Source organism: Heterocephalus glaber, unplaced genomic scaffold, assembly GCF_053883595.1.
Source record: "Heterocephalus glaber isolate CG9 unplaced genomic scaffold, H.glaber_assembly_v1.0 deba00001429, whole genome shotgun sequence".
Taxonomy (NCBI): domain Eukaryota; kingdom Metazoa; phylum Chordata; class Mammalia; order Rodentia; family Bathyergidae; genus Heterocephalus; species Heterocephalus glaber.
Genome location: NW_028258294.1, coordinates 34,585,471 through 34,605,593, shown reverse-complemented (window position 1 = coordinate 34,605,593; position 20,123 = coordinate 34,585,471). Strand labels below are relative to the sequence as shown.

General features: G+C 36.4%; 1 protein-coding gene and 1 pseudogene across 4 annotated transcripts in view; one reads left to right on the top strand and one right to left on the bottom strand.

Annotated features, from left to right (window-relative positions):
• The window catches only part of Ddx6 (DEAD-box helicase 6), a 33,336-nt gene that overhangs the window by 2,963 nt on the left and 10,250 nt on the right, over positions 1-20,123 (top strand). For all 4 annotated transcript variants that reach the window (XM_004856729.4, XM_004856727.4, XM_004856728.4 and 1 more), the window contains exons 2-9: positions 548-1,018; positions 4,539-4,602; positions 5,451-5,555; positions 15,907-16,036; positions 17,046-17,192; positions 18,354-18,448; positions 19,086-19,208; positions 19,662-19,790. In XM_004856729.4, the coding sequence (XP_004856786.1) occupies positions 819-1,018; positions 4,539-4,602; positions 5,451-5,555; positions 15,907-16,036; positions 17,046-17,192; positions 18,354-18,448; positions 19,086-19,208; positions 19,662-19,790 (993 nt within the window). In that variant the 5' untranslated portion in view covers positions 548-818. The remainder of the gene's footprint in view (positions 1-547; positions 1,019-4,538; positions 4,603-5,450; positions 5,556-15,906; positions 16,037-17,045; positions 17,193-18,353; positions 18,449-19,085; positions 19,209-19,661; positions 19,791-20,123) is intronic.
• LOC110344283 (large ribosomal subunit protein eL27 pseudogene) lies at positions 11,388-11,794 on the bottom strand (annotated as a pseudogene).

Sequence of the window (20,123 nt, the reverse complement as noted above, 5' to 3'; positions counted from 1 at the left end):
ATGATGCGCAGCTATAATCCCACCACTGGGGAGACTGAGGCAAGAAGATTGTTCCAACTTTGAGGCCAGCCTGGACTACATAGTGATACCCTGTCTCAAAAAATTTTAAAAATAATGAGTTGTCTTTCCATGTTCATAGGTAGATTTACAGTAAGTAAACTGGTATTTCATTGGGTTGAAATGCAGTTAAGTATGATGAATCATTGACTTTAGAGGTGGCAGAGACTTGTAGAGAATTCAAGGAGGAAAATGAAGGGAACAGATTATCATTTGACAACTAATGGTAATTTAATCATAGTATCTTTCTGTGTGATTTTTTTCTGGGTTACTTTGACTTCACAATTTTAAATGGTTGACGTTCATTGACTCACTGTAGATTTGTTTTTTGAGGTAATTCATTAAGTCTTTCCTAGTTTGGCCAGTGATTTGTCCTAAATGTAACAGCAGTATTCTTTAAAAGCTGGTCTAAAGGAGTTATTTGAAAGTAAAACAAAAATTTTTTTCTAACTTTCCTGTTTGCTAATTTAATTTTTTTTCTTTGTTTCAGATTGAAGTGAGTGAATTCAGATATAACTCACGCTTGTTAGAGGGCTTTTTAAAAATAAAAAATTGATTCTGTGCATGAGAGCAAGTTACTGCTGCTTACCGTTCAGAGACTTACAGGTGCTTGCCTGCACTGCAATAAAGGACTCAAATATTGAGCAAGACTTATATTTATCTCTTCATTTTGGAGAGCCTAATAAACTGTTATTACAGTTTCTTTACTGACTTTCAAAAGCTTTGAAGTTTGAAAGAGACACCTTTGCAATTAACACAGCATGAGCACGGCCAGAACAGAGAACCCTGTTATAATGGGTCTGTCCAGTCAAAATGGTCAGCTGAGGGGCCCTGTGAAGCCCAGTGGTGGCCCCGGAGGAGGGGGCACACAGACACAGCAACAGATGAACCAGTTGAAAAACACCAACACAATCAATAATGGCACTCAGCAGCAAGCACAGAGTATGACCACCACTATAAAGTAAGTGACAGAAAATAATAAACACACTTGGGGAACCAGGATTTCTTTTTGTTATTAGCTACTTTTTACCGTAAACATTTTGATTGTAAATAAAGGATAATTTTATGCATAGTAGGTATATACAATACAATAACATTTCTGCCATAATTAATTCAGCAAGTAATGAATATTTGGTAGGCACAGGTGATGTGTCTTAATTTTGTATAGATTATTTTAAGAGACAGTTCTGGTTTTCATTATTAGCTCATTGTAGAAGTTACTAGCTGAATTTGTACATAAATGATCAGAATTTTTTATCAGTCTTTTTCTAATGTTAACAGTGTACCTTTTAGTTTAAATGGCAGCTAAAGCAAATTGAAATTTTTTTTTAAAAAAGCAAACTTTAGATTTAAAATATGACCAGCTTTTTGCACTCCAGAGTGTGTTTGAGAAAATTTATACATAACTTTCTAGTTCTGGAAATTCACTTTTCTACTCTTTTTTTGGGTACTGGGGATTGAACTCAGGTCCTTGCGCTTGAGCAGCAGGCAGCAAAACTACTGAGCTAAATCCCCGGCCCTTTTCTACTTTTTATATTTTTTCTTTATACAAAATAAATCAGAGGGACTGGGGATATATAGCTCAGTTGTAGAATGCTTGCCCTAATACGCTTGAAGACTTGAATTTGGTCCCCAGTACTGCAAAATCAATCAGAAATCTCAGGATTTTTGAATTCTTGGAAACAGTGTTTTTGGAACTTGAACCCATGAAAGGAAGGGGGTCGGCTGCTTGATTTTAAAATCTACTCAATACCCAGTCTTTCAAAAAAAATATTTCTAAGAGTTCAAAAATCCTGAGTTTTCATGATTCATATATTCATTCACTCACCCACTCATTTGTTTGTACTGTGGACCAAATCCAAGGCCTCACATACAAGGTCTTATCACTAAACATCCACAGGCTTTCTCCTTTGTAAAAAAAACTTTTTTATTTCGAGATAGGATCTCAGTTGTCTCGTCTGGCCTCAGTCTTCTAAAGTAACAGGGACTATATGCATGTGCCACCATCTCTGGCAGAAACATACATTTTTGTCTCAAAACTCCTTTGTTACTAAAACATAAGGGCCTCATTTACTACAGAATTTTTTTTTCTTCTGCTACTGGAGATTGAGCCCAGTGCCTTGCATGTCACTTAGCTAAAGCCACAGCCCCATTACAGAATATTTTCAAAACTCAGTTTGTAGGCTGTTGGTCATCTTTAGGTGCTTAGTTTAAATTATTTGGATGGTAACTGTTACTGTAAAGATTCAGTTGCACAGAATTGACTTTTAAGATTTTGGATCCCAATTGAAGTGTGTGACTTTTGTTAAAACTTGGCCATATCTAAAATGATATAATATATAGAGAACTCTTTGTAAGATGATGTTATTTTGGTTTACTGAGCTAAAGTGTATACTTTGTTACTGTCTAGGCCAGTGATGCCAAATCTTTTAGAGCTTTGAATAATATAAACAACCTGTTGGGCACACATGCTGTGGGTTCACTGCCACTGGTCTGGACCTTTTCACTTCCTAGTGGAAAATAGTCCTTATAAGCTACCAGAGTATTATAGATGATTACTGTTGGGTGGTTCACTAGTGACTGTAAGGATTAATTCCCAATAGACTTGGTTTGATCACTGGAAGAACTGGCATTAGTGCTTTTTGTTTGTTTTTATTTTTTTGAAATAGATTCTCACTGTGTAGTCCAGCCTAGTCTTGAACTTACTATGTAGTCCAGGCTGGCCTTGGACTCAGCAATTCTTCTGCCTCAGCCTCCTTGCTGCTGGGATCACAGGCTTTTGCCACCATGCCCAGCTTAGTGCATTTTATTTTTAAGGTGAATCCTTTCATTGGTATAGAAATTACGAATGTTTCCTGAATTGTATGTAGTTTGTCTTGACAAAATATAAATAGGCTAGAAAAATTTAGGCAACTTTTAGTTCTTAAGGATAAAAACTACTTCATAGTCTTTGTTTTGTTTGTTTGTTTGGTAGTACTGGTTATTGAACGCAGGGCCTTTGCACTGAGCTACATCCTCAGACCTTTCTTTTACATTTTGAGACTGAGTTGCTAAGTTGTGCAGGCTGGACTTGAGCTCTCAAGTTCAAGTGATCCTCCTGTTTCACCTTCCTCAGTAGGTAAGACTTACAGGCATCTTTGTTTTTTGTTTGGATGGTGTGTTGGGGTTTTTGTTGTTTGTGTTTTTTTGGTTTGTTGGGGTTTTTTTGGGGTTTTTTTTGGTACTGGGGATCGAACTTGGGACCTTACACCTGCAAGCCAGGCACCAGAACCACTGAGCTAAATCCCCGGCCCTGTTTCTTGGTTTTTTGAGACAGGGTCTTGCTGTGTAGTTAAGGCTTGCCTCAGTGGTGATCCTCCTTCCTCAGCTTCCCAAGTACTGCAATTACAAGTGTGAGCCACCATAGCCTGCTTCAGGCATCTTTGGTTTTAGTTACTGGGAGTTACAATCTAAGATGCCTAAGTGCAGAATTGGAAGGTACTTCCCCTGTGGAATGGGGGCAGTTAAGGTGGGCATGGGTGTGCATGCCCTTAAACCCAGCTGCCCAAAAGGTTGTGGCAGGAAGACCACAAGTTTGAGTAAAATCTGGACAATTTAGTGTAACTCTCAAATCATAAAGGGCTGGGAAGTACCTCTGTGGTAGAGCCCTTGTCTAGCATGTGCCAGCCCTTGGATTCAAAGCCCCAACACTTGATTTTAAACTTTAGTTACTAAATTCTACCAAACTGTTACCACTTAGTAATTTGGAACACTGTTGCTAAAGCTTATACTTTTCTTTTTTTCCTTTTTCCTCCTCTGTCCCCCCTCTTCTCTCCTCCCCTCCCCTCCCTTTCCACTTGTTTCCCCTCCTCTCCCTTTGTCTCCTCCCCCCCTTCACCTCCCTCTATCCCTCCCCTTACCCCTCCTTTTTCTGATGCTGGGAATCAAACGCAGGGCACCTTCCAGCTTTTCAAGAAAATTCAGAATCTGAGGTTTTACTTGAAATTTCCTGGTTTTTAAATGTTGGCAGCTAATTTGAATTAAAACACTAGTTCAAACAAAACATTTTGACAGCATTTGTACTATATATTATACTGCATCTCTTAGGAGAATAGATGCTCTAAACCTTGTTTCACTGTCTGATTAACTGTACTCTTGAGTACATGGGTATATATTAAACTTGCTGTACTTTTTAAAATTTTATTTATTTTTGTAGTACTAAGCATTGAGCTCAAGGCCTTTGCACTGAGTGACATCCCCAGCCCTTTATTTTTTATTTTGAGACAATCTTGCTAAATTGCCCAGGCTTGAGTCAAACTTGGGATCCTCCTCTCAGCCTCCCAGAGTACTAGGATTACAGGCATCCACCACCATGCCCAGCTTTACTATGCTTTTTAGAACTTAATTATATTTTAATTAATTGTTATAACAGTCATCAAATTGTTGCATTATTAGATAAGACTGTGAATTTTGATACTTCACATTTACTATATTCTCTCTAGGCCTGGTGATGACTGGAAAAAGACTTTAAAACTCCCTCCAAAGGATCTAAGAATCAAAACTTCGGTAAGTTGGTTGGAGAATTCAAGTGGGAAAATGGTAGGAAAACTAGAAGTAATTAACTTGTAATAACATTAGATAATATGGATTTACTCTTAAGTAGGTTGAAATGATTAAGATTGTATTGTATAAGCCACATAATAGATTGCCAAAATTTTCCACCATTCTTTGGTAGAATGATATAATAAAATTGTATATGTTAAATAATATGTTTAAACATATGCACATCTTATCTAATTTTCTATTGCTTCCAGCAGCCCAGTTACTCAGGTTAGGTATTATGCTCATTTTGTGGATGAGAAAACAAATTTAGAGAAGAGGTGATTCTGTCCCCTAGAGGGCATTTAGCATTAGCCAGAGGCATTTTTGGTTATCAACCCTGGGTGAATGCTATAGGACAGCTTCTTGAAGCAGAATTTTCTGGCTCCAGTTTTAGTATACTGAGCTTGAGAAACCCAAACTTGTCCAAATACTGGTAACTAGTGAGTGGGAGAGCTAGAGTCTGATTTTATTTCTTGTGATTAATGATGCATCAAATACTTGTATAGAAATAACAATATTTTACCAGTTTTTAGAAGACTGACCACAGCGCTCCCCCCTCTTTTTTTTTGCATTACTAGAGATTAATCTCAGAGGCATTGTATCTCTGAGCTACATTCCCAGACATTTTTTATCTTGAGACATGGTCTCACTATGTCACTAATTTGCCCCAGACTGACCTTGAACTTCCTGCCTCAGCCTCCCAGAGTGCTAGAATATAGGTGTGGGCTACCATGGCTAGCTCAAACAAATTCCTAAGTGTGCTAATTGCCAGATAGCATAGTTGTACTTTATTTTTGTTTGTTGTTTATTAGGATGTGACTTCCACAAAAGGAAATGAGTTTGAAGATTACTGTTTGAAACGGGAGTTACTGATGGGAATTTTTGAAATGGGCTGGGAAAAGCCATCTCCTATTCAGGTAGGTTTACCCTTTTTATTACATATATAACGTTATGTGTTCTACATTACATACTTGTCTTTTTGTTACGTGGAAGTGGCATAATATTTCTCTCAGGCATACATTTATACACATACACATTTCCACAAACTATTTTTCTGAACTTTTTCTGTCTTTGCACTAGGGATCAAACCCAGGAAGGTGCTCTCTACCATCCTCTGCACTTTTTTTTTTTTTTGAGACAGAGTCTTGCTAAGTTGCCCAGATGGGACACAAACTTGATCAGCTTGCTTCAGTTCTGGGATTGCAGGTGTGTTCCACAGTCCCCGGTTTTTTCTGAACTTCTTAAGGTTAAATTACAGACTCATGTCCTTTTAAAGTTAACATTTTATTCTAATTACTAATTGACCCAAAAATGTCCTTTGTAGCATTTTTTTCCTTCTTGTATAGGATCCAGTCAGATTAGGTATGGCTTATAGGCACTATGCTTCTGTGACCTATTTTAATGATGAGAATTTTCCTAGTCTTTTCTTTTATGACATTGACATAAAAATACATTCCCTTTGTTGCTAGAACATGTCTCACTGTGGGTTTATCTGATGTTTATATATGAGTAGGTTCAAGTTACGCTTTCTCAATAGAATCCTGTAGAAGTCATGTTAGTCTTCTCAGGGTATCATATTTGACTATACATAGTGTTCATCTAATTCAGATTGGTGATAATTCTTATTAGCTTGCCAAGGTGTTGTCTGTTTTTTTTTCTTCTCAAAACTAACAGTCTGGGGAGCTATTGAAGATCATGTGGGTATTTACTCTTCACCAAAATTTCCTGTTAAGCATACTTTGATTTTGCTCATTCTCCAACTCTAGCACTTCCTCCATATTAGCTCCTATAAAGAAGAGTTTTCCCTTACCCTCCATACTTAATCTGTTATCAGCATAGACTCATGAATTCCTTTTTTTTTTTTTTTTTTTGGGGTTACCAGGGATCAAACTTGGATCCTTGTGCTTGCAGGGCAGGTGGCGGAACCACTGAGCTAATGAATTTCTTTTTTTGGTAGTATTTTTGTGCTTGAATTGTACCAGTTTTGACCAGTATAAGCTTCAGGCTGGTTCCTGTTTTGTGATACACTGTCTTCACTTTCTTGTGCTCAGCTACCTTACTTTGTGGCATAACATGATGCCAAAATTATATTTATTGTGCCCCAGCCTTGGAATTTAGAGTCTTAATCCTTTCAGTGGGGAATAGTATTGGGAATCAATATAGTGTGTGTTTGTGTGTGTGTGTGTGTGTGTGTGTGTAGATACATATTTACATATATATGAGTTCATATTTATTTCCCTGCTACTTCCACTGAAATGGCCAAGCGTGCACCTAGTGCCTTAAGATACATACATATAAATATACTATACATATATCAGTTTGATAATTGAAGGCAGCAGCTGCTTGCTTCAGTTGAGGAAGCTGTTAAATCCATGCTCTGCTAAGGACAGATGCTGTGACCTCACTGAGTACTTTTTTGTTGAAAGATTTAGAAAGTTATAGACAGAGTATTCTGTGGTGTACAAGACTGATAATGTTCATGTCCTACAGTTTGGTGGAAAGGATAGCTGATTGTACAGATAATTTTAACATAGCATGATGTGTACCTTTCTATTTGGAATTGCATATTCGTGTCATTAGAAGATGATAGATCAACTTGTAAGAAGTGATCCTGTTCCAAGGAGAGAACTCTAGGGTAATGAATGTGCTTTGCCTGGAGAGAGTATCCAGACAAGATTATGCGTCATCATTGGGCAGGCAATTTCAGAATAGATATTAGAAATATTTAGAAATTTACAGTGATGTAGTTCATGTTAACCCATTTTATTTACAAAGAATTAATAGAACTCTTTTACTGTAGAAACTTTTATCACTAAAATCTCCATACTTAGCACAATGCTATTTCTCATTTAGAATGCTTCAATGAAGTTAACCAGTGTCTGTAGGCATACTTGGTCTAGGGAACTGCCCGGGTTAAATCACAAGTTGGTTATTTGGTTTATGTCTCTTAAGTCTTGGCTTTCTGACCTGTAAGACTGAGGTAATAGTGTATACCATAGGATTATTGTTAAAAAGAAGATTGAAAATTCATCATTTGCTTAGTATGGTGCCTAATACATAATAAATGATCATTACATGTTATGGGTTATTTCATATACTAGTTTTATCGGAAAAGGAAGTAAGTTAGTTCAGCAGACCTCGATTCATTATTTAAGCAGACCTAATTGTCATTGAGCACTTTTGCTGACTCGTTTTTACTTTGTATTAAAATTGAAAATTGATTTTATTATTTGTAGCATATAGGCAATGAACTGTCCAGCCACTTAATGATTTGACGTTTGGCTTATTTTTGTAAAGTAGAAATAATCTTCACAAAGTTTTTGTTGTGAAGATCAAATTTAAAATGAGTACTTTAAGATAATGTGCTATGGTATGAATATAAGTATGTTGTAGACACCTAAGAACTGGTACATTTTTCTTTCATGTTTAGTCCTGAGAATCTGTGGAAAGCTCAAGATAGTGTATTTCTTAGATTCATTCCAAAGGACAAATTATAAACATTAGGATTTTGGAACCAAAAAGAAATTTACAAATCCCCTAGTAAAATCGAACCTCGTAGTGGGCTGCTTTCTACTATTCTTCGCATTCTTGTCGGCCTTCTCATCTGACTTTTCTTGTTTTTTCCTTCCTAAAATGTATTTGTTGTCTTTTAAATATTTAGGTTTAGCAAATATTTATTTATTTGGGGGTTGGTTTTGGTTGTTTTTTGAAGCAAGGTCTCACTATGTAGCTCAGGCTGACCTCGAACTTATGGCGATCCTCCTGCCTCAGCCTCCCGAGTGCTGGGATTACAGGTGTATACCACCATGCCCAGCTGCAGATATGTAGTACTTAGAACTTAGTTTTACCTAGGCATTTTTTTTAGATAGTGAAGCCTTTTTTTTTTTTTTTTTTTTTTTTTTTATTAAATGGGTTGGTTGTCTGCATTTGAATCTTTTTAAGAGATGGAATTTACTTGTGGTTTGGCTCTGAAATTATTGGAGGATGAGGCACTTAAAATGCTCTCAGAAGATTTTACATGGACAATCTGGAGCTAGATATTCTGCACATTGCTCCCATATATCTTTTGTGAATGTAGCCACCTAGTTTTAAGCTTGAGCACTATGCCTGGTAAAATACTATGCTACTCTAATAAAAGTATACCTTTATATGGGCAAAACCTTCTTTGGAAGGCCTAAGAACCTGTTTTCTTTTCTGTTTTGCATTGTAAAAGTTTATACAAACTTTGATATTAGAATTGAAAGATAGCAGCTCCTATTGTTTCCAGACCCTAACCACACAAGACTGTAGATAATCTGAGAAGGTAAGGAAATGACAGGTAGACTATTACTGAGAGGATTGTGGAAGCTCCTTACTGTTGTACCAGGTCATGAAGCTCAAATTAATTTGTTAGCTGTATTTAACAAGGATTAATAGTTTGCCCTTTGTATTTGGGAATTACAGCATTCTGAGTCCTTTAGTAAGTTATATCCTCCTGCTAACAATGGGTTGATTATGGTTAAAAGAATTGTTTTTCTAAATTCTACTTAAAAGTATTCAAAAGTCAGGCATGGTGGCATACACCTGTAATCCCAGCATGCTGAGAGGCAGAGGCAGGAGAAGCAACAGTTGAAGCTCATCACTGGTAATTTAGCAACCTAGCAAGACCCTGTCTCGAAAAATTTAAAGGTCTGGGCATGTAGCTCAGTGCAGAGGTCCAGAATTCAATCCCAGTACCAACCCCCTCCACCCCCCCCAAGTATGCAAAAGCAACATTTCCCTACTTGTTAGCATTGTAAAATTGGGGTGTTTTTCTTAAAAATAATATTGGAAATTAGCTTTCTGTTACCCTTTTTTGTCTGGATATCAGGGAGCATCTGTTACAACCATTGTCAGCTTCACCACAGTGCCTACGGTTTTTTCTTTTTCTCTCCTTGAAATGAAGGTTCTTAAGTCTTACCCAGCTTTGGGAAGTAAGAGGAAGTGGTTACTCTGATTGCAGCTAGATGGGAATTTTGAGCTTTTGTAAGTAGCACAGTTATATAAAATATCTCAATATTAGGAAATTAGAAAGTATACCATCCTTCGGTTGTTTTGTGGGTAACAAACTAGTTTAACTTAAGCAGAAGGAAATTTATTAAAAGAATATCGGGAGTTCACAAGGTTAAAGTCTGGAGAAACATTTGGAGTGACCAAAAGCTGTAGTGGATGTACTACAACAATTTAGATTCTAAGGAGGGAGCATTCATTTGGCCTAGGTTGGGTTGAATACTACATGGTTTAGAAGATTGGTCAGACTTGATCTTTAGGAGTGGGGAAAGAAGGTATGTGAAGGAAGTTGGGGTGCTATTAGCAAAGGATACTAGAGTAAACAACAAAATATATATTCAGTTAGTCTTTTAACTTTAGCATGGAACATCAACTTGGAGACCTAAGGTTGTGGGGGATTTTCTTGGGGAGGGTAGCTTTATTGAGTTTTAAGTCATATCACACAGTTAACACATTTGAAGTTGTACAATTCAGTGGTTTTCAGTATGTTTAGAGTTGTATGACCACTACCACAATCAATTTTACAAGATTTTCATCACCTCCCAAAATAAACCCATCACCCCTTTACTGCTGGGGGACCAGCAGTAAACAGCCATGAATCTACTTTTTGTCACCATAAATTTACCTCTTATAGACATTTTATTTAAATGGAATCATACAGTATGTATCTTTTGTGTCTGGCTTCTCTAATTTAGCATAATGTTTTCAGGGTTGTAAAATGTATCAGAACTCAAGTCCTTTCTATTACCTACTTATCTATGTTTTTTTTTTTTGGTACTGGGGATCAAACTCAGGACCTTGCACTTGCAAGGCAGGCGCAGTGCCACTGAGCTACATCCCTGTCCCTTTCTATTACCTAATAATACTCCATGGTACGTCTGTACCTCATTTGATATATCCATTCATCAGTTGGACACGAGTTGTTTTCCAGCTGTTGGCTTTTAATGATTCTGCTGTGAATATTTGTGTGCAGGTTATTGTATGGAGATTTTAATTTCTCTTGAGTGCGTACTTAAGTTTTTGTTATGTTTTATCTTACTGTATTTCTGTTGGGTATAATTAGAATTGGTGGCTCATATGGTAACAGTCTTGTGTTTAATCTTTTGTGGACTAGTCTATTCTGAAGTAACTATACATTTCCCATTGAGGGTTCCAGTTTCTCTACAACCTTGCCTTGCCTCCATCATCATCATTATCATCATCATCATCATCCCCCCCTCAAGTTGAACTCAGGCAGGTGGAGCGTTACTGAGCTACATCCCTGGCCCACCTCTATATTATCTATAGAACTAAGTTTAAATCCTTGTTCTAGCATTTTTTGCTTTGTGATTTTGAGCGAAACAACCAGTCTCCTTTGAGGATTTTTTGTCAGATGTAAAACAATTTAAAAGTACCTAATTTGAAAGGATGTAAATATCATACCTAATATTTATACATAGCACATAGTTAAGTTTTAAAAACTTTTTTAGTTTTCTTCCTCCTCCTCCCTTCTTCCAGGCAGCTCCCATGATAGCCCCTTGTGTTTCATAGCAGTTCCCTGGGATTGCCTCTTGTGAACTTGGCTTGAATTCTTTTACTTCATACTGCCTATTTTTCCTAGGAGGCTAGTGTTAAACGACTGTAGGTATGCTCAGTTCTCTGCTAATCCTAATGGTCATATAGGACACAGTATCAGTGCATTTTCATTTACAGACTATTGTATGTACTTTAAAAAAAATTTTTTAATCATATAAACAAAAAAACTGAAGCTTCTGGAAGAACCACTTGTTCTTGCTGGTCTTATATCTCTTTGAACTTGACCTTAGCCTCTCATCAGAAGTTGTGTTTGAGAGCAGGGTCTCTGAAGACATCTTTGTTGACAACAGTTTGTCCGAGGAGATGTCCATCAAGTACTTTGTGGACATGAGGGGACTGTAGCTATGAACATTCACAAAAGATTTGATCTTTGACCTCTTGGTGATTTCTTCTTGTCCATGGCTGCTGTCACTTTGTGGGGATAGCAGTCAGTTTCAGCATGACTGAAGGAAGAGTCTGAGGTACCGTGATCAGCATTCTTCATTATGACAGCTTTGTGTCCAGAGTAGTGTCTAGCCAGGACTAGTATGACTTTGCTTGGTTTCATCAACTTGCCTATTTCTGCAGAGTAAGAAGGGGCTGCTTTGGGATGCTGAAAAGCCCTAAGCCGACCCTAGCCTGCAAGCCCAGGTCACAGACCCAGTGCGTTGTAGTCTGGGATCAGTCATGAGACTGCTAGACACAAGAGACAAAAGGCACCTGGTCACCAAGCCTCTACTCACCAGCTTATAGGTACTTTGTTAAAGTTTTCTTCTCAGTTTCTATAGGGCATAAACCTTGTCAAAGAGGACAGAGAAATAGAAGTTAGTGGCCTTAATCCAAGTCATTCAAAAAGTGAACTAAATATGGAGATTAGGATTCTAATTCTTCCCTGATTTACTTCATTCTGAGGTTTTATCCTCTAAAGAACCTGGTTCAGCCAGTCATTAGAACACTTTCAGGGACCAGCCATCTTTTTTAATGCTGCAGAATTGAGTGATGTGTGGGTAGCCTTAAAACAAAAAGTGTTCAGGCATCACAGAAGAGGATGAACCTAACCTGTGCAAGTGATGGGAATCTTTGAAACAATTGAAGATTAACAATTAAAATAGCAAGGAAGAAATTAAGATAAAAGAGTCAAACCCAAAGTATTTTTCTTTGACTGCCTTTCCGTAATTAGCAGACTATTTAATACTGGCTGAAAGACTTTAACAGTATTGTCACTGGATTTTTTTTCACAATTCTAGCAGCTGTGTTATTCTAACCCATCTGGAACTCCTTTGATCCTTATGATTGAGGTTCTAGGTAGAAAAGGCTATTTATCAGTGGTGGGAGATGGAAGTCAAGGCTGCTTATGACTTAGTTATTTCTATAATAGCAGGGGTTTTTGGGGGGTTTTTTTGGTGCCGGGGATCAAACTCAGGACCTTGTGCTTTTGAGGCAGATGGCACCACTGAGCTAAATCTCCAGCTATAATAACAGTTTTAAAGTGCTAGATAACATTTTTGGTTATTTAGGCATAGAAGGAAAAAATTATGTCAGTGATTGTGAGTCTGTTTATTTTCCTAATTTGGCAGTTTTAGAAATTAAAAATCATTTTTTTCTTTTTTAATCATTTTTTTCTAACAACAGGTTGAATTTTTTAATTCATTCAGTGTATAGTTCAATTTAACCTCTAGGACAGACAGGATCTTTAAGGCTAAGAATTCTGGGGCTAGGGATGTAGCTCAATGATGCCATGCCTGCCTGGCAAGCGTAAGGTCCTGAGTTCGATCCCCAGTACTGCAAAAAAAAAAACCCAAAAAAACTTAAGTGTCATGGTATAATTTGCCAAATGATAGAACATGTGCCATTGTAAAGCAACAGACTGGCTGGGTGTGGTGGCACAGACCTGTGATACCAGCACTCAGTAGACTGAGGCAAGAAAGATCACTATGAGTTTGAGGCCAGCCTGGGCTTACATAGTGAGTTCAAAACCAGCCTGGACTCTGTCTAAAAAAAATAAATAAAAAAAATAAAGCAGCAAACTGAACCACTCGGTCTTTTTCTCACAAATGCAACAGCACTGATCTGCCATCGCTGAAGCATATGCTATAATACATGTCAGTAGTGATTAGCAAAAACTTCTGTATTTTGAAGCTGAAAGGAAAAGAGTCTTTCCTCTTATTATAGATTATGAAGAGGATTTTGAAGAAAAGCCAACATTTTTAAAAAAGTATTTGTAGCATTTGAAAAAATAACTTACTGATGGATAGAAAATTTAGTTAGGTAAAATGTAGCTCCTGAATTATGTTTGGTAGTTATTAAAGAAACAATATGTTAAATTTCATTTGAAATTCATGACTCTAGAACTAATTACAAGACTAAAGGGCCGGGGATTTAGCTCAGTGGTTTCGCCGCCTGCTGTGCAAGCGCAAGGATCGGAGTTTGATCCCTGGTACCAAAAAAACCAAAAAACCAAAAAACAAGACTAAATTCTTTGACTTTTCTGAGTCTGATTTCAGAGGTGAAATAAATTCTTTGTTACTGTGTACAGCATCTGGCTACTAGTGTCATGTTCATATCACACTTTCCAGTCCTTTTAGTCCAAATTTACTTGGCAAATAAGGCACTGAATCTGTTTTTCTCTTGGTGTGGGAAATAATATTTCCCTAGGACCAGAAATGTGCTTAGGTCCTTCACTTAATTATAGCTACTTTTGTTCTTGTTATAGGGAAATCAAATTTTGATAATATACCCTTATTTTAGAAATACTTTTTGATAAACACCCTTAATATGCAAAGGTCTTTCTAAAACATTTTCATCTAAAAATGACAGTTCTAAATGTTTCTCTTGCTTTTAGTTTATGAGATGAGAAGTGGAGGGAAGGCCTTACAATAAATATTTCTTACCCCAGAATCTAAAGAGTAGCTTCTGTGGCCTGTATGTCTGATATAATGGTAAAAGTTACCAGTAGTTGTTGCTTATACTAAACTATATTCTAGTCTTGTATGACCAAGGCATGGGCTTTCAAAATGACTGATTTGGATTATAATACAATACTGTAGTATCAATTGATCAGTTTAATGTTTAATAGAAGTTAATTTGAGTCTTATTAACACTTTTCTATTTAAAGCCACTTGATAAACCAGAATCACCTACAGTCTGATGGTGATTGTTTCTAAAGTGTAATAACGTTGAACCATTATGTGAGGTTTTAAGATTAAAAATGAGAAGGCAAATTTTGACTAATTAGCTGACCTATGAATCAGTCAAATTTGGGATTACAGGATGTATTTTATTTACTTGATATTTACCTTACAGTAGAAGATCACAGAGACTTTAAAAACAATTTTCAGAGGTTTAAAACTTTAGTTCTTTTTAGATGAAATATCCTTCCAACTATATTTTTCCCTGATAACCTTGTACCTTAGAGCCCATTACTGACTGACTGGTCTTCAGGGACAGATATGGTATTACTTGTCTGCTAGGGAGGGAGTGTGTAGCTGAATATTGTCTATGTTCTCTTTTGTCCTACTTTGTACCTGTTCTCCCTTTAAATTTCTCTCTGTATACTGTATGTGTATTTAATTTTCAGTTATTATTGGTAATCCTTCACTGTATTCCAAGTTAATAGGAAGTATTGCTATCTTCTGCAAAAACGCACATGAGAAAATAAGCTAAAAATGAGTCATTCTCAGTGATGCATCATGGAATAAGATAACTGAAATAGGATTGAGCCTCCAGTTGAGGACATTTCAGAACAGAATTTGGTAAAAGACACAGACGTTGTGTAATGTATAAATAATAAATGCCAGGGGCTGGGAATTTAGCTCAGTGGTTCTGGCGCCTGCCTTGCAAGCGCAATGTCCCAAGTTAGATGACGATATCCAAAAAAAATGCCAAGGAGAAGCTGAGATTAAACTATCAAGCTATAGTTTTTCAATGGTACTGGTTTTGGTGCTAGAGATTGAATGCAGGGCCTTGTGGCTGCTAAGTATGCACTCTACCACTCTGATACACCCTCAGCCCAACCTGTAAATTTTCAGTAATGAAATTAGCTTAGTAGTCTGAAAATACCATATATTGAAATATATCGATCTTTTCTTGGCATTGTTTATGCTGGTTTTTTTCCCCAATTTTGAATTGAAATACTTTTTTTTTTTTTTTTTTGGTCTATATATAAGTCCTATTGTGGCCCTTTGTTTTTCCTTCACTTTTTTTTTTTTTTTGTGGTACCAGGGATCGACTCGGGTCCTTGGCTTGAGAGGCAGGTGGTGGAACCACTAAGCTAAATCCCCGGCCGGCCCTGTCCTTCACTTTTTAAATTCTCTCCATACGCAGCTACTCACACACACAGTTTTTGTTACTTTGGGATATAACTTAAAAGGTATTCTGTGAACACTGTCTCAAAATGTAAAAAAAAAAAAAATTCTTTTGAATGGTTGGGGATTCCGCTCCGTGTGAAAGCTCTGGGTTAAATTTCCCAGTATAGTCAAAAATAAAATTCAGGAATTCTACAGACGGTTCTGTAAACATGGATTGATAATGAAGATGTTCACTTTGGGCTTTGCTATTCATGTAAAATGCAAATGTAGGACACTTAAGAGCAATACCAAAAGAGTTATCTCTCAGTGTGTTCTAGATAAGAATTTGCTTATTTACTGCTTTTATTAATCAATAATGTTGAATTGTTTTGTCTCCTAGGAGGAGAGCATTCCCATTGCTTTATCTGGTAGGGATATCTTAGCTAGAGCAAAAAATGGAACAGGCAAGAGTGGTGCCTACCTCATTCCCTTACTTGAACGGCTAGACCTGAAGAAGGACAATATACAAGGTTAGTTGGAGCAAAGTTTGTTTGTTTTAAAGTAAACATGGTAGTTTAAATCTTGGGGCTGGGTAGAAGATAGTCCTTTCTCTTTTTGGTAGAATTTACATAATCAGGTACTGTAGGGCCGGGGATTTAGCTCAGTGATTTCTCGGCCTGCTGCGCAAGCGCAAGGACCCAAGTTCAATCCCCGGTACCGAAAAAAAAAAAAAAAAATCAGGTACTGTATTATGATTGTTTTCATAGCTTTTGGCCTAATTGTTTCGTAAAGATCATTTCCAACTTTTAAAGAGGTTTCTACTTTTATATAATAAACAGTTTCAACAACATTCTAGTGAGGTAGGCAAAATAAGATTTCTTGTTCTATATAAAGGAAAGCTAAATCACGAGATTAAATTGTTTGACATTGCTTCTTATGAACTGTGGAACTGAATTGTTCTTGTAGCTGTGTGTCTGCAGAGTTCTTTGTAGAAGCATGAACAACTTCTGTAAAGGCTTGTGGTTTGGAGCTTTTAAGAGCTTAGGCAGTAGAAAAAATAACTTTCTGTAAGCTTATCCAAGTTAATCTAATAGAATTAAGATTTATTCCACAGCTTTTAAAATTACAGGGGCTGGTTACTTAGCTCAGTGGTTCTGGTGCCTGCCTCGAAAGCACAAGGTCCCGAGTTCAATCCCCGGTGCCCCAAAAATAAATAAATAAATAAATAAATAAATAAATAAATAAATAAATAAATAAAAAAAATCACAGCTTTCTTGATTTGCAGTTAATCATTTCTTCATTTCATATGATGTAAATAGAACCTGGGCAGTAGAAATTTCCTACCATGGTTTTTAAATTAGTGAATCTTACTGTCAAATGTTGTTAGGACTCAGAAATACTAATATATATGTTAGATCTGTTGTGATCAGACTTTTTAATAAGTCTCAGTATCTAGTTTACAAGGAAGGAACATTATTTTATAGCTTCTTAAGCTCTTAAAATAAGACATGTTCTTATTTTCTCTGTTCCTTGTTCCAGCAATGGTGATTGTTCCCACTAGAGAACTTGCTCTACAGGTCAGTCAAATCTGCATCCAGGTCAGCAAACACATGGGAGGGGCCAAAGTGATGGCAACCACAGGAGGAACCAATTTACGAGATGACATAATGAGGCTTGATGATACAGGTAAGAACTTACGGTTGTGTAGCTCTGATTTTAGTCACAGGTGCTTCCTTTTAGTAAATTAGTGTAGTTAGTATTAGATATTTAACCTTACTAGTAATTTTTTTTGAACTGTAATTGAAAATAGGAAATTTATATTCTAATATCAAAATATTACTAATTGATACAGATTTGTAGAAAAATTGTCTTACAACATGGGAGTGTAAATTGATTTCTATTGTGGGAAATTTGGCGGTATATTTCAGATTATGAATGTTTATTTTTAAGACTTGAAAAAAATAATTGGGTGAATATAAAGTTATATGTACAAGATTGTTTGCTATAGTGTGATTTGTAGTATTGGAAAATTGGGTCAATCTCAGTGTCTCAGGTGAGTGGCTAATTACAGTGTGGTATTGTCTGAGTGGATTTTCATATAGCTGTTAAGGAGTAAAACTTATGGATTCATTTTCATGAAGAGATCCCCATAGTACAGTATCAAGTATAAAAAGGCAGCCAAACAACAAAAATGGGATCACTTTTATAGTTACACAAATTTTCCTCAGCTTTATATATATATCATTTGATTACTTTGGTAATTCTTTGTACTACATAGTTGTGGGGGGGTTTTTTGAAATAGGGTTTTCTAGTCTAGCTGGCCTTGAACTCTTTATATAGCCCAACCTGGCCTCAAACTCGTAGTAATCCTCCTGTCTCAGCCTCCCAAGTGAGATTACAGCCATGTGCCACCACGCCCAACATGTATTGGGTAGGTTTTTTTTTTTTTTATGGTCATTTTGTTTTATCCTTATAATATTATCTGCTGAACACCATTGCTCTAAATTAGAGGCATTTCTACTGTGTCAGAAGTCTGATACGCCTTGTGTTATTTATTTTGGATTGTTCTAAGACAAGCAAGAATGTCCCCTATTTGGAGCAGGTAATTAGGGACGCTGTAGCCTGCCAGACATAGAGGTGAACAAACAGGAAGTATTCTCTAGCTGTGTTAAAGTGAACTGGAAATGGTATATACTGTATAGCCTAAAGCTCATCTTTGTATCTTTGTTTTACTCTTATCTCTACAATAATGTTTATGATAAAAGATGACTATTGTAGACTTACAGTATTCTTTTTGTCCAGGCAAAAATTAATGAGAATAATACATATTTTCTAAATTTTGTGTAGTGCATGTGGTAATCGCTACCCCTGGCAGAATCCTGGATCTTATCAAGAAAGGAGTAGCAAAGGTTGATCATGTCCAGATGATAGTATTGGATGAGGTAATGTCTCTTCATTTGCAAAGTTACTGTTCTGTTTTAAGCTTTGCTTATAATTACCAGTGAATAAAGCAAAAGCTATTTGTTTATACCTTTCCAATAAACATTTTTTATTTTTTTAAGAAGAATTTCTGTATGACTTCAAAGACACATTCATTCTAAGTCTGTATATTCAGTTACTGTTTTGGTCCCCCTCATACTGGGGATTGAAGTCAGGACCTTGTGCTTGAGAGAGACAGTTGTGGCGCCACTGAGCTAAATCCCCAGCCCAAGTCTGTATATTCAGGGCTATACATTTTTTTTTTTGTACCGGGGATCGAACCCGGCTCCTTTCTTTCGAACACTGAGCTAAATCCCTGGCCTGAGGGATATACATTTTTTAAAAACATATGCCAGGGATTTAGCCTATTGCTGGGCTAGAAATTTTTTCCCTAAAAGATGAGTGGTGTAGGCTTTTCCCCTTCTGAGTTAGTGGAAATTTGTCTTGGTGCCATTGCACGCTGTGCCATATTGTTTCTAAATCAAGAACATTCTATGGATATTCTTACTGGATTATGCTTTGTTATTTGTCCATACATTAACCAAAGACTTTAGATGTCATTTTGTTGTTTTTTAAACCATCCTCTCTTTTGTTTTACAGGCAGATAAGTTGCTGTCACAGGATTTCGTGCAGATAATGGAGGATATTATTCTCACATTACCTAAAAACAGGCAGATTTTACTATATTCTGCTACTTTCCCTCTTAGTGTACAAAAGTTCATGGTGAGTATAAATCTGTAGTTAGAACCAATGCCTTCCTGTTGCCTATGAGTGTACTTTTATCCATAATTACATCATAGTATCAGGGTATAAACTTTATGTTATTTCTCATTTTTTTAGCTGATCAGTTAATATTTGTATATACATTCACTTTTTTAAAAACTATAATAGAAATGGATTAAATTCTTATTCTGCTTAGTCTTAGTGTCAAGATGACATAGCCAGTTGATGTTAGCAGGGTAAATTGATTATACTATCTACAAAACAGGATAATAATGTAGCTGCATTTCTGAATCTGAGGTCTTACACCTTACAGTAATTTGTTTTTCATGTAACTTGTTTTCTTGAAGAGAGATGCATCTCTTAGACCAAGAGTTTATCAGACAAAAATGTATATATTTTGAGTTTAAGATAGAAAAAACTTGATTTAAGAATAAGACTCCGCCTTTTTTTCAGAATTCCCATTTGCAGAAACCCTATGAGATTAACCTGATGGAGGAACTAACTTTGAAGGGAGTAACCCAGTACTACGCATATGTAACTGAGCGCCAGAAAGTACACTGCCTCAACACACTTTTCTCCAGGGTAAGTAGTAGTTTTCTGCTGCTGATTATTCATCATTTAATCCCAGTAAAACCAACTGTTGTATCCATTTTCTCATCATCTTTACAGTTAAAAAAAAAAAGTAGTGTTTCCTAAAAGGCAGCTTCAGTTGATTTATATAATTGACAAACTTTAATTTTATTCTAAAATAATTTAACTTTAATTAAAATTGATTGTCATTGTTCAGTTTCTGTATTTATTGTGCCTAATTGTCATTTTCAGTCATTTGTGAACATGTGCAATATGGCAAAAAATTTGACTCACCCTGACTTGTCTATTCTTCAAATGAGGTCAAAGAAGATGACATTCTGTTTT